This window comes from Gopherus evgoodei, chromosome 3 (genome assembly GCF_007399415.2).
Source record: "Gopherus evgoodei ecotype Sinaloan lineage chromosome 3, rGopEvg1_v1.p, whole genome shotgun sequence".
Classification (NCBI taxonomy): domain Eukaryota; kingdom Metazoa; phylum Chordata; order Testudines; family Testudinidae; genus Gopherus; species Gopherus evgoodei.
In genome coordinates, this window is record NC_044324.1 from 84,957,690 (window position 1) to 84,984,598 (window position 26,909).

General features: G+C 39.3%; 1 protein-coding gene across 5 annotated transcripts in view; it reads right to left on the reverse strand.

Annotated features, from left to right (window-relative positions):
* Positions 1-6,124: 6,124 nt before the first annotated feature.
* FBXL4 (F-box and leucine rich repeat protein 4) overlaps positions 6,125-26,909 on the reverse strand; it is a 94,812-nt gene continuing 74,027 nt past the window's right edge. For 3 of the 5 annotated variants that reach the window (XM_030555987.1, XM_030555989.1, XM_030555990.1), the window contains 3 exons: positions 23,306-23,377; positions 21,654-21,966; positions 6,125-13,877 (listed from right to left, as the gene is read on the reverse strand). In XM_030555987.1, coding sequence (XP_030411847.1) covers positions 13,714-13,877; positions 21,654-21,966; positions 23,306-23,377 — 549 coding nt within the window. In that variant the 3' untranslated portion in view covers positions 6,125-13,713. Of the gene's footprint in view, positions 13,878-21,503; positions 21,967-23,305; positions 23,378-26,909 lie in introns of those variants that run through there. The other 2 variants (XM_030555992.1, XM_030555991.1) reach the window with 2 other exon arrangements.

Consider the following 26,909-nt stretch of genomic DNA (forward strand, 5'->3'; position numbering starts at 1 on the left):
AGGACTGTCCTGCCCGGTCATTGTGCTCCTGGCTGGGGAGGCTAGCCCCCAGCCCCTCCCCTGCTGTTCTCCCTCCCCCGCAGCTACGCCACTATGTGGGCAGCACGCTGGGCCGTGGAGCTGCATGCTCCTGCAGGGCAGCGTGGCAGCATGTCTGGCTGTAGCCGAGCGGTGCGGCTGCCAGACATGCTGCTCTGAGTGGCATGGTAAGGGGGCCAGGGCTGGGGGGTTGGGGGCACAGAGTCCCGGGGGGCAGTCAGGGGACAGGGAGCAGGGGGGGTTGGATAGGTGTGGGAGTCCTGGGGGACCTGTCAGGGGCCGGTGGTGTGGATAGGGGTTTGAGCAGTCAGGGGAAAGGGAGAAGGGGGGGTTGAATAGGGGGTGGGGTCTCAGGAGCGGGCAGTCAGGGGATGGGAAGTGGGAGGGGGCAGGGGCCAGGCTGTTTGAGGAAGCACAGCTTTCCCTACCCAGTCCTCCATAAAGTTTTGCAACCCCGATGTGGCCATCGGGCCAAAAAGTTTGCTCATCACTGCTCCAGCTCCTCCTCCCCCTGGCAGTGTCTTGTATTTGTGAGCTGGAGAGCTCCAGTAGCTTCTAGTGGTGGCCAGGGGCTCTGCGGCACCAATTCTGCCATGGGGAAGGGAGAGATTTAGGTACCTAAGAATGATATAATATAATAATGATATATGGAGATATACCTATCTCATAGAACTGGAAGGGAGCCTGAAAGGTCATTGAGTCCAGCTGTCTGTCCTGGGTTTAACAGGCCACAAATGTTAGGAAACTGAGTAGGGAGTGTCCAATAGAAAATGCTGAAGAGAGTGGTGTGGCCTACAACCTTCCTACTCAGGGAGTTAGTCACTTAAGTCTGGGCTGGATGGAGCATCTATCTCTTTGAGATTCTCAGCTGCAAACAGTCTCGTGGGGTTAGACACCAAAGCTGTTTTTTTAAGAAATGCTGGAAGGAGGACTCACTTTATACATTTTAGTCCAGTGGTTAGTGCACTCCCCAGAATGCAGGAGATCTGGACTCAATTACCCCTTCCCCCCTTTACTTGATATAGAGAAGAGATTTGAACTCTCAGGTGAGGACCTAGTCACTGGGTTTGGCATATTCAGGTGTGGGTCCCTCTCAATCTTCTTGTTGTAGCTGTTCCAGTACATATAAATTGTTAAATATGACTTGAGACAGAGAGAGAGAATGACTCTATAGCTCAGTAATTAGGGCACTTTCAGACAGGTGGGAAAGCTAAATTCAAAAATCCTGTCTCCACCTTGGAGGAGGAGAATGAACCCTAGTCTTCTACCTTCTGGGTGAGTACCTAACCATTGGGCTGAAGATTACATAGGGTACACCCCTGCTTCCTTCCTTGACCTGTTCTGTGTGAGTTTAGGCATGCTCTGAGCATGCCTACTGGAGAAGGCCCTGCTTGCAAGTTGATAGGTAGGAAGATACCTAGTTGAGGATCTCAGTGGGGTTTAGGTGTGAGATAGGTGCCACTTGTGCTCAGTGGAAGAGCGGCCACTGCCCTGCTCCCCTGCTATCTACACTACTGGTGTCTGGGTGCCTAAACTGAGGGAGTGGTGCATATACTTACTGGCAGAAACTCAGGCACCCAGGGATTTTATGTAACTAGAATTAAGTAGTAGCCTGGCAAGGGTTTTGAGGATCTCAGTGATGCCAAAATGTTGGATTTCGGTGTCTAAAGTGGCAGTTGAATGCCCAAGTCTCTTTATGCATGTAGTCAAAGGTGTTTTTCATCCTTTAGTAACAGAGTTCCTACGTTAAAAATGCAACTACAAAAATAATAAATTAAATTGCCAATGGATACAAATGTCAGAAAAATCAAATGTCTTTTCCAGAATACCGAATGTCTCTTTGCCAAGTTAGTGCGCTCTTTAATATGGATAGTTTATTTAAATTAGGGCTTGTTCACACTACCGCTTTTAAATTAGGGCCTGACCCAAAGTCCATGGAAGTCAAAAAGAGTTTTCCATTGACTGCAGAGGGCTTTGAATCAGGCCCTTAACTCCTAAACGGTTAGTGGCATGGTTGGTTCTAAATACATTTCGGTCCACATACAATGTGGCTAAAATCCATATAGCAAACATGATAGCTAACAAAGTTTTCGCTTTGTCAAAGGCCTAGGAAGGCAAGAGAATGCTTCTCTGTCAGTAAATGGTTCAGCATACTGGCTTTCTGAAGCAGAGATAGGACTTCCTGAGTTACCTATGTATCTTGTTTGGCCAGCACTCTTAAGTTGTGACATTGCAGTATTCATTGCTGCATATACTGCTGATATCATTCAGAGGGCCTGAAGGACATGTAAACAATCCCCAACTAAGGAACTAGGTGGTTACTTTCCCCTGGAAAGCACATTAGGCAGTGTGATAGGTGTGGAGGCATAAATATGGCTGATCCATTGTTGTGAGGCAAAAAGGCTGAAGTGTAAATACAACTCATGCTGAGTTTGTGTAACTGCATCAGATGAGAGAGTCACAGCCTCATTACAAAAATATAGTGGTACTTGAAAGGTGGGTAAAACCTTAGTTATTTTACTCTTACAGGAATTTGGCAGCTTAAAACTGCATGGCCATTTCATATATCACAGGGTTCAAATGTTAAATAATTTTGAATGCCTAGTTCTTGTGTACTGTGGAAAAATATTAAACATACTTAGAACAGAAATTGCCAGATAATATCAAACATGCCATCATAGACTATGTGTACCAACAGCTACAATGTGTTGTATCAAATCTATTGTTTTTTCTATTTATAAAATGAGTTCAAATAAGGTTGCCAATTTTATATGAAAGTACAAGGGTAAATTAAAATTGTTTCAAATTATTCATCCATCCTTCTAGATGACTAGAATATAAAGGACCCAGCATTGAGATACACATTACCATTACTTTCACATTTATACTAAATATTTAAGGAATGGTGCTGCACCCCATCAGGAATTAAAAACAATTACAATGTTTTAAATAGGTTAGTCTGGCTCTGCTGCTGTCACACAATTTCTGTTATCACACACCATATAAAGAAATATAGAAACACCAACAACTTTCATGTACATGTGCTGATTTCTCAATACTGTACATTGAAGAAATATTCAGAAATAGGCTATCACAATAGGAGAGGAAAAAGCCAAGTTCTCAAACATCATCCTTACCCAGGCAAAACACCCATTACAATCACCAGGTGTTTTGTTCAAGTAAGATGTGCAGAAGCAGGGTTCTATCTTGTATTTATGTTTCCTTATGATTAGAAACAGAAACAGCAGTAAGATGAGTGTTGGATGATAGTTTTGGCATGTTTGAAATGACATTGGCCTGAGGCAAAGTTGTGAGACAAAAGCACCTAAGTGAGGCTGAACACTTCTGTGCTATGTTAGAGATGAAAAGTTGTTCTAAGAAGTTTCCTTAGAGACACAAGAATACAACTCTAAACTCAATATTTAACAGTTCGTACACTAATGCTTTCCTAAGCCATTAACAGGAGCAGGTGAATTAAAGAAATGTGTGAACTCACTGTAACGTATGTTTGGAAGGGGATGGGAAGTGACAGTGGGCTCTAGAATTGAGCAGAGGACAACGATTCTGTTCTGCAGCAATATTTGGGGTTTCAAATTTGGTTTTACTCTGCACTTGAACAAAAGCAAAACCTTTCAAGTTTTAGTGAAAATGGACCTGTCAAAATCTCCGTTTTCTGACCAAAACTGTGTGTGTATGTTGTGTGCCCCTGTCCATCCTAGTGTTTACTGCACTGGCCTAGGATGTGGGAGCTCCAAGTTCAAGTTCCTGCTCTGCTTCAGAGCAGTTTTTCATCCCAGATCACTGAATAAGGCAGAGCAGAGACCTGAACCGACATCTCCCACTTTGCAGGCCAGTGCCCTAACCACCAGGCCTGCTCAGTTTCTGTCTTTCTGATGTAAACTTTGCCAAAACTGATATACCTTCACAAAACATTTCAGCTTTGATGAAGCAGTATATTTCAATTAAATTTTATTTGATCAAAAATGTGACCAGCTCTAGCTTACTCTCCTTATCCTGTAGCTGTGTTTACACTGGGCTTATTTTTTTCTTCTTCTAAATTTCACATTATTTCTACCAGTGGTTCACCTCCAGTGGAAATGCAAGCATAGGCAGGGCTCCAGGCAGTAGTAGGCATTTTAAGCACCATGTCCTCTAAAGCTGCTCACAGTAAGTACGAAACTAAGGTTAAAACACCAGTGATCACTGGCATCTTATCTGCACTAGCACACTCACCATTGCTCCCACTGGTGGAGAAGATAGGAACAGGAAAATCTTGGCAACAAAGCCTAGTATAGACAAGGGATTATGGTGATCCTGATAGGTGCTAAGCATTTCCTGTGAGGCAGTGGGTACCCTCAATTCCCACTAGAGTTAATGGCTAATCTTTATCACATCATTTTATTGTGTGTCAATATGATTGTGAGTTACATAAGTGTTGGTCATCATCATCGTGTCGACAGGTGGTATAGACCAGGACAAAACTGTATTTAGATTCATGAACACTATTTGTCTTTGACTACGGTTATGGTTAGCACTGTGTCCTCTAATTCAGATTCCTAAGCCAGAAGGACACATTGTGATAATCTACTTTGAGCTCCTGAGTAAAAATCACACTTATTTAAACTTCCACAATACTCTTTAAAATATAAATTCTCTACATAAGTAAATTAAAGGGATTTAGGAATACATTAACACAAATGACTGTCACAGTGCAGATGCAAGCTGGAACAGCTGTTACATTTTGTCTGTGTAAGAACTTCAACGATTACTTTTTTTTTGTAAGGAAGCCTAAGAATGCTTAGAACTGTAATCTCCACATTTCATTTTATGTATTTTTTTCTCAGCAACAGGACAATATAGCTCTCAGGCAATCTTGGATCTAAAAACATCTGGAATAGCTGAAGTTTTTTTAAAATGAAAAGTGGTAAGAATACATTCAAATTGTTCTTCAGAACACCAGATCATAATTAGTGTTTTATTTCTGTCATTTAAATCCAATATTCAAAATTAATTAGTTTAGGCAAATTATTTTCCTCTGATTTGTATTTATTTATTTTATGCACACTCGGTATTTTGCAATACATAGTCCAAAGGAAATGAATTAATTTTGTAAAGTAAGGTAAATGTCTTCTTTTTAACCCATTTCTTCTGTCATCTGTATATTAACAGATACTGACAAATCAAAGTGATGAAACTATTAGCAATATAAAGAAGTTGAAATAAATAAAATACAATTGTACAGCATCTGATAGTATTAAGACATTAGCCGGTCCAAAATGATGTCAGGATAAAATAGACAATTTACTAAACAAAAACAATCATTGCGTAAATATGTAATTCACTTCTCTTGACAGCAAAAGCAAACCAGTTTCACGCTAGTAATATAAGGCATTAAAAGACTTCACCAGACAAAATTAAGCCATTTAAAATATAGGGCTGATGACGCTAACCTTTGCTCAAGAGTAATCTCTACTTGCATGAAAAGTGCCCATATCAATGGTATGAGCAAGGATTATTCACATGAGCAAAGGCCAGAAGATGGGGCATGAATTGTGTATTAAGATTATAAATTCAACCTGTGCACAGCAGAGTTATTGGCAGGCTGCATATCAGGCCCAGAGATTCTTGCAATACTCAAAGCCAAATAAAATAATAAACAAATTGAATATAGTGCTTCCAACTTATTTGTGAAATGGAACACAATATGAGCGGTAGAGAAGGAAGCAAATTTTTTAAATGTACAAATCTCAATGAAATTAAAAGTTAAACATACAGAAGATGACTACTGGTACTAGTAAAAGTGGACCCCAAAATGAAAAACAGGGTCTTCAGGCAGAATGTAGATGCCCTAGTTCAGGGGTCGGCAACCTTTCAGAAGTGGTGGGCTGAGTCTTCATTTATTCACTCTAATTTAAGGTTTAGCGTGCCAGTAATACGTTAACGTTTTTAAAAGGTCTCTTTCTATACGTCTATAATATATAACTAAACTATTGTTGTATGTAAAGTAAATAAGGTTTTTAAAATGTTTAAGAAACTTCATTTAAAATTAAATTAAAATGCAGAGCCCCCCGGACCGGTGGCCAGGACCCGGGCAGCATGAGTGCCACTGAAAATCAGCTCACGTGCCACCTTCGGCACACGTGCCATAGGTTGTCTACCCCTGCCCTAGTTGATGGGCTAGTCATCCTAGAAATAATTAGCCCACTTAGATGAAATTTGTCCTCTGAAGGAAAGTAAATACTGTTGAATTAGTGGCATGGAGAACAATTTTAGGGTGTAAAACTGTTCTTAGAAATATACAGAAATACATGACTATGTACTTTGGATTACTGACTGCATTTGCACCAGCACCAATTTTACAGAGTAAGTGGACATTGGCCTCATATGCTCATGTTGCTAAGAGCAGGCTGGAGGTCTTAAAATGCATCCCTGCAGTGTTGCTCAGCTTTTTCAAACAGCCATATCTTAAGTTTCTGTCATCCTTTCCCATGTAAACTTTGAAGAGTCTATTTTCTGTGAGGGCATTCAGGGTCTTTTTGCTAGGTAACTCCCATTAAAACTAACTGAAGTTAGCATGGAACCTCATGCACGTATTCCCAATGGTATTTTATAAATTGGCTACAAATCACCATTCTGGGATGAAAATAATAAAAATATCAGTCTGCAAGTACTTTTTTTGGCATGGAATATGGGGTTAGGGGAAGAAGTGGGGTATTTTGAAAAAAGTTATACAAGATCTAAAACATATTTTTTAAAGCATTCTTGAACTTCCGAATCTTAAAAGTGGAACAGTCACATGCAGTCCACCAGCATGTGCTTTACATGTTGCAAGGAAAACACTAAAAGACAATGTTTATAAGCAATTATCCCTCTATACCTTAGCTGTTTCTCCTTCATTTGCTTATTACATAAGGGTTTCATTTGTGCTAATGTGTATAAGAGCTTTTAGCAGAGTTAGCAGTCTTATCTCAGGACTGTTCTATGTTGCTGGTTCTTCCACTTTCTGTATAAATTAGTCCACTTAAAACAGTATGTTGTAACATTATTCAAATATTAATGCTACAAAAGAAAATAGAACAAATCATATTAAATCACAAATATTATTTTAAGCTTTCTTTTTTAAATTGAATTAGTGCTCAGTTCAGATGTTGGGGTTCAAAAGCCCGAAGATGCAATTCTTTATCTACAAAGCAGGATAAATATGTGCAGCAAGCTTCCCCACATTCCCTGGGCAACTGGCTGTGCCTCACCTGTGTTCTGGAAGGACCACCGCTAAGGATGAGTTTAGTCTTCATGTCCGTTTATTCCTTGATCTTCCTATCAAGAATGTCAATGAGAGAAGCCATGAAGGCCCAAATCCTCATAAGTATTTAGGCTCCTAACTGCCACTGAAATCAATGGGAGTTAGATGCTTAAATCCCTTTGCAGATCACATCCTAATACCATATATAATAGTGGTTTTGTGATGTGGGCACCTGACCTGTAGGAACAAGGCTGAGACTGTCAACCATTTTACATAGGTGACTAGAGAGTGGAGAGTTGGTAATAATTTGCAATCACAATCATAAAGCTATTATTTTGAATTTAGCTTATGTCACTTCAAAACAAGGCTTACATGCAAAAATTTGTCATATCAAATTGAAAGAAAAACTGGGGAGGCAGAATGGTTCACAGAGGATAACATTTACTGAAGGAACAGGAAACAGATTGGCAGCTGCTCCACATATCCCTGCTTATTAACCCTGACCTTTCATTGGCAATAGCTCAACCCATAGCATCTCCCCCAAAAGATCCTACTACAGCAAAAGATGGCAGCCCATACACCTCATGTCCTTTTTTCCATTTGAACTCAAATTCAGTCTGATACCACTTTGGTTACACTGGTTGCGATGAGCTGAATGTTTCTAATGTAACAAATGACTGTGGTTTCATGTGAGGTTAAGCAGTAAGAAAAGTTGACCCAGAGCAATAGTTATCCTGTTTTAAACAAATGCCTCTTGTGAAAAATACAGGGAAACAAATACTGAAAATATGATACTGTCTCAAAATCCAAACTTGTCTCAAAATCCAATACTTTTCAAAATTCTCAATGAAGCATTAGTGGGTTTTTAAGGTAGACATACAAAGTGCAATCAGGTTTAAAATACTAGTGTACAAAGATAAGGATTTCTATATTAAATCCTGGGCCTAAGTTTCATATTATATTGACACACTATGACCCTACTGTACAACATAATTATGGTAATTTTTAGCACATTACAGAGCAGTATACTGGAAACATGTAATTTGTTACCAAATTATGTTCTCATTATGGTCTTTAAGATGCATCTTTTCTGATGCTCAGTGTGTGCGAGAACCTCCTGCTTCACCCACAATGGGTAGAGAGAATAGTGTTGCTTCCTGGACCTTTGCTTGTACATTCTTGACAAAAGGAAGGGTGTAGGGTATTCTAAGTCTCCTAAAATATACAGAAGGTATCTTTACCTATTCCTGGCTCGTGAGGAAACAGCAGATTGGGTGAAGGGAAAAGAGGACCTTTTTATGTCCCAGAAGGCCTCCTGGAATGCAGAGGTCAGCAGGCGGATTGATGGGTTTAAGTTGGGATGAAAAAGGAGTTCTCAGCCCTTCTCCTGTTTTGGTCCTGTGAATGTTACAGCGGTCAGTTTGCCTGCTTAGAGATGGTGCTTGCAACAGAAGACAGACACTTCTTTGGGACAGGGGATGAGTTCAGGCAATAGACAGAGAAAAAGCTAGCCATGAAAGGGACTATGTCAGATCCACAGATCCTCTGTCACTGTCTGTCTCTCTTTAAAGGTGTTACCATCATGATGATCTACACAGTAGTACAGATCTCTTTCACCCATAAGATAGAGACAGACTGGTACAGGGGACCAGAGTGCAAACTACCAAGAAGCGCAGAGCTAGCTGTATTCAAGGAAATGAGGAACAGTTCATTCCGGACTAGCAGGTTCCTTCTTGCAGAAATGAGCTTTGTGAAGAGATTCTGTATGGTGGTAGGGATAGAATTCTTCTCCCACAAACTGCAAAGTACTAGTGGACCTGCTCAACAGCAGCTTCAGGATAGCAGCAGCAAACACAGCTTCTGTTTTGATCCTCCATGGCATGAAAGGTGTTTGACCAGTAGATTCTCAGAGTGATGAATCTACTACTGGCCATATTTTCTCCCACCTAGCCGTAGAGCAATAGGGTAACGACCCACTCATTCCCCACAAAGTGGAACCACAACATTTCTTCCCATTTGGTCTTCCACAGTCCTTTTCCATGATTGGACCCAAGGTAACACAATTATTACAATTTAATTCAACAACTGCAGCTAGTTTTAGAAGTAATTATTGAAATCATTAAGCTCTTAGGATTCCGATTAAAAGAAACCCAATGAGGCAAGATTTTATGCAGCTGTTCTCCCTCCCTACACTCCATCTATAAAGAAACATCAATTCTGGCAAATAGGTAGAAATTTAGACACAAACAAAGATGTGCAAATTAATAGGCTCCCTCTTCACCCTTAGTGACACAATCAATGGGAATTTAAATTAAATACAAATTAAAAGCTTAAATTTTATATTTTTCACAGCAGAACAAGATGGCAGCATTTCAAATAAGATGTATATTTAAAGAAAAACTAAGTAGCTCAAAACCCTAAGAGTGTGTTTCAATTAACTTGAGAACTTTAAAAAGATCAAATGGATGTAACATTTCTCTTAAAAATTGTGAAATGTATGGCAGAGTTGAGGTGTATCTTTAATGATTTCCACCTCATAAAAGAACATATGATGCACATGCTCTCATGACAACTAACACAAGTACACAGACGGTTTCAAAAGTTTCAACTCAATGGTAAAATTACTGAGGTCCTAAAACCAACAACCTTCCTTATGAAAATGTTTAAAGTATTTACTATGTTATTTGCATGTGCATTAAAATATGAACACTTTTTGCATGCTAATACGGAGCTGGAGTATATCTGAAAGCAAAGTTTTCTTAATGTCTGGAAAAGGGTAGCAATGAATACACATACCAAAATGACAAACCTTATGTATTAGCAGCAAGCACCACATTTTATCTTTAGTAGACTTAAAGATCCTGCAGAAGCGATCAGAATGGTTACCCTTCAAGAGATCTATACTGAGTTATTTATGTACTAAAACCCAATGGTCCTGGGGGTCATGGGATCACACAGTTGGTGTTTTCGCAACTTTACAACAGTTAATATTCCTGATTGTAGGGCCACACTTAACTTAAATATCACATCTCTGCTATTGTTATAGAAATCATACATGTCAAACTGACAGACTAGAAGACAAATATAGTCTTTTCTATGTTTTCCAGTTTGTTTAGTTTGAGCATTTTATAGAAGTTTCTATCGTCACTTGGTTGCATGGGTCTTTAACACACAGTAAGATCAAAAATACGTTCTGGAATACCTATTCATCTTTAAATTAACACCCTAATTCATTCCAGAGTAGCAGTCACGTAGACAGGCCCCGAAGCACAATGGCAAAGTAGCATGGGAAGTCTGCACAATTGTTGATCAGGTTGATCTCCATTTCTGGATAAAGAGGAATTCCAGGTGTTTTCCAGTCTCCAGGTGTAGTGAAATAACGGTTTACAATGGAAATGCTGACAGGGTTAACTATTATGATGCAAGTGTGACAAGATAATAGCAATTCCTAGATTGTTCTCAGTAGCTAGCTGGCTGAAAAGCTTTACCAGGCTCTATACCCAATTTCAACATTTCAGAAATACCCTAAATAAAAATCTGCTGAACAACTTTTAATAAGATGATCAATAATAAAATCCTAAGAGGTAACATCAAGTCAAATTGAGATTGTAGCCTATTTTTGCTTTTTATGATGTGTAAGGAAGGCCTAAAAGTGTTTTTTCACTTTTTACCTTGGAAATATCAGGAATGCCAAGTATGGTATCCCCTCTTTTTGCTGCAAGACCTCTTGGAGATATAAAAATTTGCTTCAGCCATTAACTGAAGAGTAAGGGTATCAAATTGTAAACAAAGATGTCCTCTCCCCCAGGTATTTCTCAATTATTTAAGTTAAATACGTGTTAGCAAACCCAAAAAGTTTTAGAGTCTGAAAAAAAATCACTTCTCTTTAATTAATTAGGTTCCACTTTATCAGAAAGTGTGATAACATAATCCGAGATCTCCAGTAACCGCAGAGCATTCCAGACACAAACTGAAACGAAAGCTTATGCTCAAATAAATTTGTTAGTCTCTAAGGTGCCATAAGTACTCCTGTTCTTTTTCCTGAAATCTGAATGTAAGGGATAACCAGAAATAGATCCTTTAGACAGAACAGAAACAAAATAAAAATCAAATCAGACCTTCCTTATACTTCATAATGAAGCAAAAAAGACTGACAACCTCCCCTGAGCCTTTATACATTTTCTTTTAAAAGATTCCTATGTGCAGAAGTAAGACTAGACTAATCACCTACTTTAGTACTTTGGAAGGCATAAAATATACCACTACATCTATACTAAACAAATCTAATTCTAATTCTAATTCTAAACATAAGCCCAAAAGCATTTTTTAAAGAATAAATATAAAAATTCATATGCACCCTAAGGAGTGAAATTTCACAAAAAACCCAATACTTATTTTGAAACATCAATATCTGTAAACAGTCATAATCTGGACTTGAATTCTCCTGTAACTGGGACATAAATGTTTAATTCTTATTTACAATGAATACACTGTAAATACATTCCATTAAAATAAGTTTACATTATACATTGGACATTATTCAATACATTGTAAATACATTATATTAAAATAAGTTTAAAGTAAAAACTTTGTTGAAAGAAGTGAGCACTCCCAAAACAAAATGAGATCTTGCACAGAACAACTCTAGGGCAGACATCTGTCAGTTGAAGAGATGTCTAGACTAAAACATCTCTAAGTAGCGCCAGTACCCTGATAGACAAATAGAATGGAGGCACCTAGCTGAAAATCACATGGTGACATCTGTGTGTGAATGACAGACATCTGTGCACTTTTCTTTGGATTTGGGATTTTCTACAAGATTCTGTACAATTTAAATCAGAATAGAGGTTTATAAAAGCAGAAAAATGGTCTTTAGTTGTTTCATGAAATGATTTATAAAACATTGGCATTGGTGTGAAGAGTTCAGAAATGCTAATTTAGGTCCATGGAGATCACTGGTTCATTGATGCTTTGAGGCACTTCTCTTCCAGTGGCCAGGTATTTACTGCATCAGTTTAAATTTTCTTTGCTGATGATCTTCTATATAGTGATGGCCTTCTTCCACGCAAAATGTTATGCCTATTTTCCCAATGGACTGGAAGAAACATTTTACAGCATCTGCTATAAAGGTGGCAATAATGGAGCTGATCCCAGATGAGAGATCATGTCTGGGGGTCTGTGTTCACTAGTAGTGTCTAAAGAGACAGGAGTTATGCAAATACGAGTACATGCTGTAAATACCAATTCACAATAGCACTGGTGCCATCACAGAGGAAAGAATGTCTCATTCAGAGAAGTGCAAAAAGTACAAGAAAACCATTAATCCACTATCATCATCATCTCTCTCCTCCAAAGACTTAACAGCAGCTAAGAGAGTTCAGATTATCAAAGATATTGTCTCTTTTGGTGAAAAAACAACCACCCATCTCTGAATAAATTAGTACATAGCCAAATCACATTGCCTTTGGTTTACAAACTCCACATTTTCATCATGATTTTACTGAACACCAAATATTTGTTTTTAAACTTAATAGTAGGTATATATCCAACTAAGTAAAAGTTTCTAATACATTATCCTGAGTAATGCTATTATTGTACTTCATAAGAAAGGCAGATGTACCACAAATCAACACACCTTGACATAACAGAAATTTGAAAAGAAAATTGCTTTTGGGTTTTCTATGTATTATCAGTTATGACAATAAGTATCTGACACAAATTTTATATCCAGTACAGGAGGAAGCAGGTAATTTTCTTTCTTTTTAGTTTCTGCTATAAAGTCATATGGTGGGTTTTTGTATTTTTCTGTTGTGTCAATTAAGCTGGACTGTAAAACATTGCCGCATTTCATCCATTTGAAGAGGAAAAAAAACTCTTAGCAGACACATCAGAGTTTTAAAATAGATACCAATCACTGTCAACAAAAGGAGAGAAAAAAGTGGCTCTTTAGTCTAGTCTGATCTTACATTAGCTTAAACAATTTTTCAAACAGCACATTACAGGCCAGATCACAAAGTCTTATGCCACAGGCCAAAACTAAAACACTACAGCCTACAAGACAGAGAAACTCACATCATTTCTCTATTGCTAAATGTTAAAACTTCACTTTCACCTGGATTTTAATGTATCTTATTGTACAAAATTTTCTTTAAAAGGGCATCAAGAATATGTTTTCTTCATCTTCTCTAGTTCAGGCCACATATGTGGCCATTTATACACATGCAGTGCCATCAATTAACAAAGGGAAAACAAGGTACAGGAGAATAAGAGCTCTGCACCAAATACATAATATGTACTCATTTCATGAATATTGTTAACACTTCCCCTCTATTTTACGGAAGATTTTAATTTCTTTTTTGAAGAAAAATGTTTCCTGTGAATTTGTCATTACAACACTGTCAAATGAATTCCATAGCAGCACACATAGTGAGTCACTGAGTGAAACTCTTTTTTATGAACACATTAGGAAAGCTGGCATTCAGTTCTAGGACAACTCTATTATCAATTTGTGAACAGAAGGACACATCAAGTAAAGAAAGATCTTTACAAGACTCCAGTAATTTTCTTAAAGATGCAGGGCTTACCATCCTTGTCCCTGTTTAAAAACAAAAAAGAAAAGATCACTTAAAAAAGTTAATGTGAATTGAATCTTTGTTAAAGCTGCCAGCTTATGTTGTAGCAAGAAATCTTCTACACCTTATCCCTCATTTAAAGTTTATTTCACTACATTTATTTTGACAACCTTTCAAATGAAGGGCTCTTTTCAGAGAAAGTTTTTGCACACTTTTGACCACAGAAAATCTGTGGGATTGTCAGGGCTTAACTTGTGTAGAAAAAAATCCACAGTTTTCTTGTTCTGGACAAACTCCAAGATTTCAGTGGGAACTTTTTCTCAGTACTGAATGCAGGCTCTTGCTCTACATTGCAAAAGCAAGATGGCTTTCCCCTCACAATCTGGGTGCCTGGATTCTGTGCTCTGACACCACCACTTTCCAATGAGTTTGTAGCAAAAGATCATGCCAAATCCAGGTCTTTGCATTGTGGACCCGCTTCACTGACTGTAATATAATGCTGCAACAAATGCATGCTATTAAGGGCCAGTCTAATGCTAACTGAAGTCAGCGGAATTTATTGGCTTTAGTGGGTGGTGGGTTCGGATAATAGAGAATGGATGTTAACACACATCAGGATGCTTAAAGAACTATGAACTTTTCCTACAGACAATGAACTGTAATAGAAATACATTTCTTATGGCTAAAAGAGTCATTTTAGTGAATAAGCTCCACCAACAGGTGACTGTGGGATAAGAGATATGACATTCTATGTTTTTAACATTACCTGTGCTGTGTATAATTAGGAATGTTTCTCAAAAAATTAAAAACATTGAAAGGATATGTACAGCACACCTTTTCTCCTCTGTCCCTCATAGAAGGGATGTCTTATCATATTTACCTTTACAGGGTGGTACGAGATTTTGAGGGGAGAGTGGATTTGAATATGTGATTTTAGTTTGGGCCCATCTCTATTTACTAGAGTTTTGTTACTTCGATTAAGTGCCCATTGCTTAGTACAAATGCACAGCAGGTGTCTTACAAATCTGTCATTTTACTTTGTTGTTCAATTTGTTTCCTGGCAAAATTCTCTGGCACTGGCTCAGTAGAATGCCTGAGAGCAATAACTGTTTAGTGGGACAATTCTGTTCCTTCTCTGTAAATCAACATTCCCATATATGTGCTCATGTATCCGATCCACCTATCCTGGCACTGTTGGAAAGATCCATGCATGGTAATTGTCAAAGAGGCAATTCAATAAAATTATTGAAGCTCAAAATTCTATGGCAGGGGACACTTCAACACACTCCCACAAAATGCTTCAAAATGTAATTGAAAAACATCTGCCTCTATTTAATACATAAAACAACAAAGACACAGTAGCAATAATTTTAGAGAGCACAAAACTAAAAAGACCAATTAATGTTCAAAGAGCCCTGTGTCCTATGCAACATACTAGACTTAAGCTATGTAGCAGACCCTGGAATTATCTGTCACTGCTCCCACAAATGCTCTCACCTCACTCCCCAGGCTACTCCAATTTGCACAGTATTCCTTGTTATTTATTTTACATTCAATTCAATTTATTCTACACTGCTCTCAAATTTAAATTTGCTGCAAATTTTTGTATTTTAAGTGATCAACTATATGTTGAAGCTGTCAGGGGAAAGCTGAAGATTTTGACAGCTGGGGGGGGGACAGTTGGGGCTTTAGGCACACAGGAAGGTATAGGAGGTGTTTTGGTAACTAGGAGGGAGTTGATTACTTTGGCACTGAAGAGGGTATTCTTTATTACCCCTTTTGGTGCAGGGCAAAGATGGCTGTACATTTTGGGGAGCAGGGTTTGTCAGAAACCGTTGGTAGCAAATAGTTGCCCCAGTGCATCCTGCGTCAGTATCTGACCATACCTACAATGAAATATAAAAATAGTTTGAGGCTTCTGTTAAAACAATCAGCAATGTTGGCATTCAAACTGTTGACTTCAGAGTTAACAATGAGATGAATGAGGGCAGTTCCCATCTTCAGAGATATCATTTCAGGCTGCTGGCAAATTCAGGCAGTCAATACGCATTACTGCGACCGAATGTACCCCTGTATTCAGACCCTACATACTACTGTAACAAAATCTGCCTTGTGAGGTATCATCTGCAAACTAGTAACTCACTGGTCAATAATATCATGGTGAAATGAGTGTAGCACCATTTATATGTAAAGTTATGAAAACCCCCTGTATGATGTTCTTATCACATGTTCAAAACCACACAGCCCTGCCAGAGCAGAAGTATCCTGAATAAAGAAATGTGTGTTTACCTAAATTTGCATATAAGCAGTAAGCTGGGGCCTCCAGATAGCAGGGAGAGGAAATGACAAGAGACCAAGCAAATTTGCATTTCAGCAAACACAGGTGAGAAGAAAGAACATGGAGCCTCGTTCTCCACCTCGGTCTCCATGTTGCCTTCTTTACTGTATGAATAAACTTTGCTCTGAGGGGTAACCCTCAGAAGAATCCACTTAAAGACTATAAAAGAAAAGAAGAGAAAACCCCAAGTGCTCTCTCTTTCATCTAAGACAACAAAGGAACCAGCCTGTTGATTTTGGGGAAAGATTCTGACCTGAGAATTTGGTTAGCCACGCTGCTGGGAACATGCCATATGGCTTTTTATCTTGAACCGAGTCTAGCTTGTTAAGTTTTAGCTACTAGAAAGCATTTTACTTTTTTTTTTTTTTTGGTAATCATTTATGACCTTATACTTGTGCTCACTTGAAACCTATATCTTTGTAGTTAAATAACTTGTTTGTTTGTTTTTTTCATCTAAATGAATCCAGTGTTGTGTTTCAACTGAACTGTTTGGTAATGCCAGTTAAAGTAGCAAACTGTTGAATACTGATCCTTTACGGGGCAACAGACGTAATATCTGAACACTCTAGGAGAGGGCTGGACAGTGCAGCACACACATTTTTGGGAAAATCTGGGACTGGGAGTGCTGGACCAGGGCTGCAGCTATACACTGACACTCAGAGTGTGACGTGAGTGCTGTCTGGCTGTTTGTGAGTGTTCCACCTTGGGAGCTACAACAGGAAAGCATTGTGACACACTCAAGGTTGTGGGGCAGGTGCTGCCACAACCCCTCAGTGGTCTACATTGCACCCCAGAATGTGACAATTGCTCAGTGCATGGTTCATGTTCTAGAGGCCATCTTCATAACTAAAAGGCCTAGCTTCAGGCCAGAATCCAGCTGCACTAAGACAAGTACAGTATAGCTCAAATGCTTACATAGCCAGTCATAGTAGGATCATCCTTGTACAGGGGGATCCTCCAGTGGTGTAAAGCTGGTGCGATGATTCCTACACCATCGATCCCCTGCAGCTGGTAGGGAAAGGGGTTGTGTCTGAGGATTTCCTATGCACCTGTGATCTCCATTTCTCATAATGGTCCCTTTGTGCTGCTCTTATACTGGGGAACCAGCCCCAGCACACAGCTTGCTGAGGAAGCACAATGCTGGCTACAACCTACCTTTATATCACCACATCCTCCAAAGCTGCACTGTGAATTGCTAGACCACAAACAAGGATCATGGCCTAAATATTGTTTTTAATGGGAATTTATTTTCTGGAGCATGTTATGCACCCATTTAAACATAACCCACAGTTAAGCAGCAATTTACATGGTCACATAATTGCATGATACATGGGGCCCTACAGGTAAGGAACAAAACTGCAGGACCCAGCAACTGAAAACAGCATCCAATTTGGACAAGATATTGATTTTATAATGCTTAGTAAATGAATGAATCAAACTGGTTGTAGCCCAGAAAATCTTCTCAAAAGAGGCTTCATTTTTGTCTGCCCATAAAGCCACCACGGAGTTAAACGCTCTAATTGGAACAGGAGGAGTTTTCCCTGCTGAGTTCATAGGTTTTAACAATATCAGAATGAAACCAAGTCAATGCTGCCAACTCTTGTGACTTTATTGTGAGAAATAGCATTTTGGCCTCTGCTTAGACAGTCTCACAATACTGTGAAAGCTGCAGCCTTCCCACAATTCTGGAGGAGTGAGGAAGAGATTTTCTCACACAATGCCCAGAGTTTCCACTGCTGTGTCACAAGTACCTGTGTAATTCACTGGTAATGTGTGTGCGGTGAATCTTTGTATTAGCTAGTCCACAGAAGACAACCACATGCTTTCTACTACTAGTTACTCTTACAGATGAAATAGAAGAGGTCTGTGGTGTGGAGCTGAAGGTTTTTTATACAAAATTTGCAGATGATTGGGTAGGAATGAAAAAAAATTACACACAGATGTATAAAAGCTAGTGTAAAGACCCTGGAGTAACTGTTGGAATGATTTTATATCGCAAAACACTGAATGTAGAAGTTATTTTGGATATTGTGCTATTACGTATTTTAATGTTGCATTTTTATTATTTGGTTTTGCTTAATGGGAAGTTTTCCCTTTAAAACTAAGGTCTGTGTTTGAGACCAAGAGGAACGTGTGGGAGATCTTGCCTGTGTGTCAGAGAAGAGGATCCTACTTGAAGTAAGTTCCAAAAAGCTCAGAACTGGATTTAACAAACCTATCTTTCCATAAAACAAGCTTCATTCACGAAGGTGTTAACATTAGCACTTGTCGGGGATCAGGTAACTCTGAGCATTGCTAATAGGCTGTGGAGCCTTCACCTGTAAATCATCAGCTTCAACCCAGCCCAGTTTAGCAGAGAATAAAAGTTTTCCCATCTACTGGTACTGTATATGAGATAAATTTATTGACTGTCAGTTTTCTCTCCCATGTCAAATTCACCACTGTGCTTTACATTAGATTGTAAACGGTCAATTATTATGTGTATGTACAGTGTCTAGCACAATGAAGACCCACTCTCAGCTGGGGTCTCCAGTGAGAACTCCTGCTGTGAAACAAAAACGGCCTCATTATACATTCGTTAGAGTTGGCAACACTTAAATTGCCACACACATTGGCAGTGTGCAAGGAAATTTCAGAAATTAGGCCCCAAAACACAGTCTGATCATTAAAAAAGAAAACTCCCTGATTTTTGGGGGAGTCGTCATTTCTGAGCTGCCATCGTGTTATATGATTTAAAGTACTTGCTGCTGCAAGGAGTGGGAGGACTGGACTGCGGAAACAACCAGATTTTCAGTAATGCCTACAACAGAAGGGACTTGTTCACTGATTTGATACAGAGAGCTGATGCCGTGTACTTGGGGAGTGCTGAAGCATCCCTTGCCACATTAGGTAACTGGGCTCCAAGATTCGCCTAGCAAGTTGGATATAGCAGTAACTCCACATGTGGTCTCACCATAAAAGGTCTTCTATAATATACGCAACAATATAATCTAACTTGTTAACAGCAGTAAGTGCTCAGGAGCTTAGTTCCTTTCTTTTCACTCTTCAGATATTATTTTGCACATAAGTGTCAAGAAGTGAAATCAAATATTAAGAGAGAATGTGGCAAGGAACTCTCATTGCTGGCAAAGAGGAAGCACAGCCTGCAGACATTATGCAGGGTAAACAACCAAACTATTCATTGCTCGGCCTTTCTGTTCTAGTGAAAAGGTCAAATCGATTTGTGGGCAGACACAATGCCATCATAAAAGATAATAATGAGAGTGGGTGGCCAAAAGAATGTATATGTTTATAAAATGCTTTTATTCAGTAAGCCTTTTGGAGATCTGGTTTGTACATCCAGGAAATATGCCTTCTTTAATCTAGCTGCAAAACAGATTAACTTAAAATAGACTGTAATGTTTCACTCCATATTCTTTATGGAAATATGTTTATAATATGGATATGACATAACTGAGAGATACTCTATGCAAGATGGGTCTTATAAGGTATCACTGGAAAGGTTATAATTTACTGAATGTGATTATCCAATCTGTATGCCTGTATCACTTCTGTATCTGAAGTTAGGAGTATTGACTATGTATCTGTATTTCAACTATGCTACTTTGGGTGATGCCCACTGCTAACACTTCAGGTACAACAATGGAAAAGCCAAACAGGTCACATGGCCCATCAGCAAGGACAATGGACTGTGAAAAGTCCTTCCTGAGGATGCTCCATACAGCCACGGACTCATGGATGCTGTGATACTACAGAGTCAGGTGGTCTTCCCAGGTAATGGGAATTCTTGTGAAAGGGATGTGGGGGGGTGTCAAGTTTGGGAAACAAAGGACTCCTGCCTTATGTAAATCCTATTTAAAGGTGGGGAGGAAGGCAAAGGGGGCTCCTCCTCTCCATGGCCTGTCTGCCCAAGAAGAAAGACTGCTAAAGCCACGTGAAGGGAAGGCGGGGCAGGGTGGGGAAAGAGAGTCCAGACTGAGACAAGGGTCCAGTTTGAAAAGAAATATAACAGGAACTCTGAACCACAGAAACTTTGTAACCTGCCTAAAATAACATTTAGGGTAAGAAATTACAATCTGTGACCTGTTTCTTAGGTATATTGAGCTTAGCTTGCGGACTTTGGGTTATTTGCTCAGTAATCTGCTTTGTTCCGTCTGTTATCTCTTATATTCACTTAAAATTAACCTTTTGTAGTTAATAAATTTATTTCTTGTTTATAATGTAACCCAATTTATGTAATTTCTAGCTGGGGGGAGGGGCAAAAAGTTGTGCATATCTCCCTCCATATTGAGGGAGGGGGCGAATTCCATAAAACCTTTGGGTTTGTACCCCTAAGAAGGAGTGGGCACCAGAGTGTTGGGGCGAGCCCCTAAGGCTGAATCTTTCCAGAGTGAATCTCTGTCTCTCTCTGCAGCTGGGTGTGGCCCTGCCTGGGTGCTTGGCTGGAGGAGGCTTGTGAGCCTAACCCAGAAAGGCCAGGTAAAGAGGACCCAGGCTGGCACAATAGGCTGACTCAGTTGCATCCTACGTGGGGGGCAACCTGTCACACAGACTACAAAGCACATACAGGTTTAGGTTTTGATCAATTTGTTCCGGGAAGAGTGAACTTGCACCTGTTTTCCTTTCTTCCTAATGCTGGTTGGATGTTGGCCATAGGTCAACAGCATGAAACCATGTGTTATGGAATTTATGTATGAGCTATATAGGGCTGTTTAACATTTAGAAGTCAATTTTAAAACTTGTTCTTCTCATGACTCATACTGAATTAATTTATTTGCTTCCTTTTAGGCTTCTATCTTCCTCTTTCAGCTAAACCCATGAAAATATCCATCAAATGTACAAGAACCTGTCCCTAAAGGAAATCTTGGCTCATGGCAATGCATGCAGTCTTTCACCATTTTAAATATTGAAACAACGTGTTGCAGTCTAACAGGATTAATGCAATGTTTTGTAGAGATACTTTTCCCTTCACAAATTCCTCATTCAAGAGTCTAAAGCATATTTTACTTCAGACTGCAAAAGGTACTGCCATCTGTAAGAGCTACAAAGGGCTAGAAATTTAAGCTTTGCAAAAAGTAACTTTTTTTCCTTTCTGCATCAGTGGAAAACACAATTAAGTTGCATCATAAGGTACTTTTTAACTTTAGAAGAGACATTATCTTCTAGTAAAAGTGACAAAAAGAATGGAGAATATTATTCTGTTCTGCCTGACGTGTGTTCTGCAAGAAAAGTCTGCTTATTTGATCAAAAGACTCAGACTTTATAAATATAGTCTATCATACTCCATACAAATACCACAAAAGGAAAAAAATGTAGTCATTTTTAATTTTATTGTATTGGGATTTATTTTTTTAAAGAATATTTAAGATCTGGAATGAAGTCTTATTTTATGCAATATCTAGTCCTCGCTTCCTATAACATATGAAAAAACAATAAAGCAAGTATTCATGTGCTTCCTTACCCAGTATGTCCAACTGCCGAAGATGACTACAGTTAGCGGCAAGTTCTTCAATGTCCGTGTCACACACAGACCTGTTGGCTGTAAGAAAGAGCTTTTGCAAGTTTGGGAGCTTACGCGCAAGGCTTGTGAAGCAGCCAGTACTGCTTTGTAGCGTAGGGCACCAGCCAAGATCAAGCTCCTCCAAGAGCTGACATCCTGAAGCCAGTTCTGCTATTCCATTTTCAGTAATGTTTTTACATCTCCACAAATCCAGAGTACGCAGTTTTTTGCACTTTGCTCCCATCATACTCGCTATCAGGTCATAGTCTTCAATCTGTGATGAAAACAAGCACTATTTCTTACATAGTGTTATTCCCAGTTATACCCAAGCAGCTTTGTTTGCTAATACGTCTGTTGATCTGTCTTCAGTGTTTTTCATTTCTAAGGAATTTGGAGAGGAGTTAATCACCACATTGGACAGCTCTCACTCTGCTTTTTAAAAAAACACAATGGCAAGGTAAATTTTCCATCAGTTTTTACACTTTTTTTTGTTTTTAAATTTAAGCACTGAATAAGAAAGACCAATTAAAATCTATGACTAAAACTGATTTTCTTCCCAACATTTCTTTTTGCATTGCTAGCGCAATTTTTGTAAGAGCCTTTTATCCCCCAAAGGGTAATTAAGTTTCATTGACAGTGGTGTGCCCTGCTTATATAAAGGGGCAATTGGAGGGATAACAACAGAGCTATAGGCGGGTTAATGACACTTAATAAAATAAACAGTGCACATACATCTACATATGGACAGAGGAATAAGCCTCATCCCTTTTCATGGTTAAACAAGGGCTGAACCTGGGCCTAGCCTTCAGGGAAGCACTGCCATCCCCACTGTGGAAGTTAGGGGGAATGAAGATGTGACTCACTGTATGGGCAGTATAACCCACTATCAAAGGAATGATTGGAAGTCTAGACTCTTGGAAGAGCAAGTTGGTACTGCTTAACCAACTGGGGGAGGTCTAGCCAGCTCTTCCTTTCTCTTTTGCTACCTGATTAGGTGGAGAAGCCAATCAAGTCGCATATTAAGTACTCTGCTGTATTTATTAGCACAGGGAGCTGCAAAATAAGGCCCCTTCTATGCCTGCCTCTGGCATTCAGGTACAACATAGTTTAGGAAGGGCGTCTTCGTCAGCAATTCCTATTTTTTTTATTTTTTTTAAAAATAACAAAAAACCTATAGCCCTGGGAAGCCTATGACTAAAAATATTTCCATAAAACTAACTCATTCTGCGTACACAGAGATTTATTACTGTTGGGGTTGTTCATGAGTGCCAGGCTTCCAATAATGAATATTTGTTTTAAATAAAAATGAACGTTAAACATTAGTTTTGGAAGCAAAAAAAAACCAAACAAACCACTAAACATATAAAGAACTGCATTCACTTTACAAACAGTCAGGGGTGGGGAAATAGTGAGCTAAATTTTAGGCCTACAAAACTGGCCAGTGTCCCTTTAAACACACACACATTCATTTTTGCCCGATAAGAATAGAGGATAATGTTAGATAAGCAAATGAAGTAAACTATCTTTTAAACAAACTTTCTTTTGGAAACAAAGAAAAATAAGTTCAGTCTCAGTCATCTCTCTCTCACACAAACATGACTTCAATTACTTACCATGACACAGCTACCAAGGCTGAGGTGCTGAAGCTCTGAACAGAAGTTCAGAATGCTGAGCAGTGCTGTTTGCTGCCATTGGGGACCACATCAGAGGTGAATATGGAAAGCGAATCAAAGAGAAGAGGTCAATTAGACATTAAAGGCTGTCACCACTCTCCCTGAAATACAGCTCAAAACCTTGGTTACAGACACCACAAATGCCATTTAATGAGTCCCTAAGCACGCTAACCATTGATTGGCTTAGAGTCAAGGTAATCATTACAAGCCTTTATGTAAGTCACTTTGGATGAGGTTTTGCATGCCCTAAAGATACCTATATTTCCATGACCTATCAGTTCATCTCCCACAGGAGAGCTGTTGGAAAGTGTGGTAAGTTCAAACAACAAGCAAGTCCAAACCAAAAACACTAGGGACAGGTGACATCCCAGAAGAACAGCAGCATCTCTGACATTCACTGATCAGCTACAGCCTGATGGACCTGCCAATAGAGTCACACAGCATCAGGATTGAACTGGGGACTTTAATGTCAAAGGATTTTCTTTGCTGACAAGGGTACTGACAACCATTGAGCACCTGTCACTAGCAACATGGCCTTTCAACATGGCCATTCTGTTCAGAATACTGCCACACAACTAAAAGAATCTGAAACTATATTAGAATCAGGTGCACCTTGCAGAACGTTTATATGCTTAAATATTCAGTTTTATTTCTATAAGACAAGGTGAGGCTATATGTTTTCATGAAAATTTGTGCTTCTAAAAATAATAAAACTACTCTACTACACTATATTGCACTGTATTGCGTTATTTTGTTCTGTAGTTTTGAAATATACTCAAACTGAAGGGCAAAAGAAACCAACATTGTCATACATTTGTGGATAAACAACTACAAATAAATGTGAGCTACATTTAAAACATTGTGATCACCTTTTAAAGATATGACAATTTGTATTCTGTAATCTCAAACCTACGAGAGTTCATAAATAGGAATAAATATCACAACATATTGACAACATAACATTTGGAAATCTACAATATTTGTAATACTTCTTCACCGAGGAAAATAAAATAAGCTGAATATAAAAGACAAAACAACTTTTTAATAAGTAGAAGGGCTAAAGGAGAACTGTCTACCGTCTGTGTATATATATTAGTAATTTATATAAAATTAGTCTAATTTATTTTCTATACTAAACTTTTAGAAGAAAAATGTCTGTGTTCTTGTCCATCTTTCCTTCCAGTTAAGTGTTAGGGCTTAGGAAGGGACATGTGCATCCTGGAGATGAATGCATGGCTGCACAGATGGTGTGAATGGGAAAGCATCAGAAGCATCAATTATGGGATACCGTTCTGGGAAGGTGGTCTGCTGGGAAGAGATGAGGCCTTCCTGACCAGGAAGGGGAAGAGCATCTTCACACACCAACTCACCAATCTTGTGAGGACAGCTTTAAACTAGGTTCAGTGGGGGCGGGTGAGTAAGTATAAACAAAAGACAACTTTAAAAGAGGGTTAGATGTTGGGGAGTGGCAGAAGACATGGAAAATTACAATAGGGTCATATGAACAACAAGATGAAAATCAGTGAGGGAATCTTAGATATCTACACACAAATGCAAGGAGTACGGGTAATAAACAGGAACAACTGGAAGTATTAGCACATAAACTAAATTATGACAACCGGCATCACTGAGACTTGATGTGTGTATATGTACACACACACTTGTTCTGAGGTCCAGAAGGGGCAGGCCTGTTGAGAGTCTCTGGTTAAAGATAAAAGGAATAAAAAAAACATATGGGTAAACTCATGGTAGGGGTGTACGATCGACTACTAGATCAGACTAATGAAAATAACTATTTAAAAAAGGACCTCTGAGCAGATGTAATGGCATCTAAGAAGGCAATCTTCGTAGACGGACTGTATAAAGAACAAGTTGATAGGGGCTCAAAAGCAAGTCCTTTTAACCCAGTTAATACCATGTCAATGTCTCACGGAGGGGGTTCCCAGAGAGGGGGAAAACACACGAATGAGGCCTTTGAAAGACCTAGCAACTTCAGAAAGGGGAAATATGATATGATCCTGAATAGGAGGAGGATGTACTGATACTGCTGCTAAATATACCCTTAGGGATCTGATGGATAATCCCAAATGTTTTAGAGCTAGCAAATAATCCAAAATAGCAGTAACAGGGGACTCAAAGGCAATGGCATGCTGCACAAGCAGAAAACCTCTTCCATTTTGCTGTATAGGTCAATCTAGCAAAGTTTTTTCTGCTATACGAGGAGGTTCTGGACTTCAGCGGAACAATTTCTTTCACTGGCAGTCACTTAGCCAGTATCAGGCTGTCAGATGTAAAGATGCTGGATATTGGTTTAAGACAGCGATGGGCAAGCTTTTTGGTCTGAGGGCCACATTGGGGCTGCAAAGCTGTATGGAGGGGTAGGTAGGGAAGGCTGTGCCTCACCAAACAGCCTGGCCCCCACCTCCACCCCTGACTGCCCCCCTCAGAATCCCTGATCCATCCAATCCGCCACCCCCCCCCCCAGCCTGTGTCTCCTGATCGGCCCCTTCCGGGACCCCCCAACCATAACCGCTCCCCCAGGACCCCAGCCCCTATCTAACCCCACTTCTCCCTGTCCCCTGACTGCCCCGACCCCGATCCACACCCCTGCCCTCCGCCAGGCCCCCCAGAACTCCCTCACCTATTCAACCCCCCCTGCTCCTTGTCCCAACTGCAAGTTTATTTAATAGAAAAACTACAGATTCAAAGATGAAATAGTGATGGAAAGAAAAGATACAAATTACACAGAAAAAGATGCAACGTGAGGCTTTTCACTTTTGCTGTAGTTAAAATCTCTTTTCTAACAAGAGTTACCTCTTAAATTAAAACAGTTTTCCAGGGTACACCCAACCTATAGGAGGGATCCAGCATCCCAGACAGGCTCCCACTTCAAAACTGTCCTCCTAGTTCTTGATGCTATTTAGTTCAAACCCTTTCATTTTAAAAGAGGGTTGCAGTTTTATTATCCCTTCAGTCACTATAAAAATTCGTAGTTGGAAAACTCTCTCCTTTTTTAGTTTTCGATGACTGGGGGTTTTCTTTCCTGTTTCAAGCTGTTCTCATTTGCTTTGATGGTTCCTCATTGTTTTTTTCCTGGGTTGGACAATGGATAGGTATTTGAAGCTAGCTTTTCTGGTTGGGGAGGTAGCCCTTCTTTGCCTGACTACTTCACTGCCCGGTTGTGAAGTGATGCTGAAATCGCAACACAGTCACAACTATGATTACAATTTTCTACAAACACACACACATTATATATATACATACATTCATAACCATAACCTGTATACATGTCTCATGATTACTATTCAGTTCAGTGCATTACAAGTTTTCATAAAAGCTCTGACTCGATATTCTTTTACAGTGAAATAAGATTGTACACAAACAGGTCATTTAACTGCTTTTTTTGGAGGGTTAAACCTTCTGTTCTCTCACTGGGGTGTCTGAATATTGTCACAACATGGCTTTATGGAAAATAGGTTTTGTCAAACAAATTTAATTTCATTCTTTGAGGCGATTACAACTTTGGTTGATAACTGTAACTACA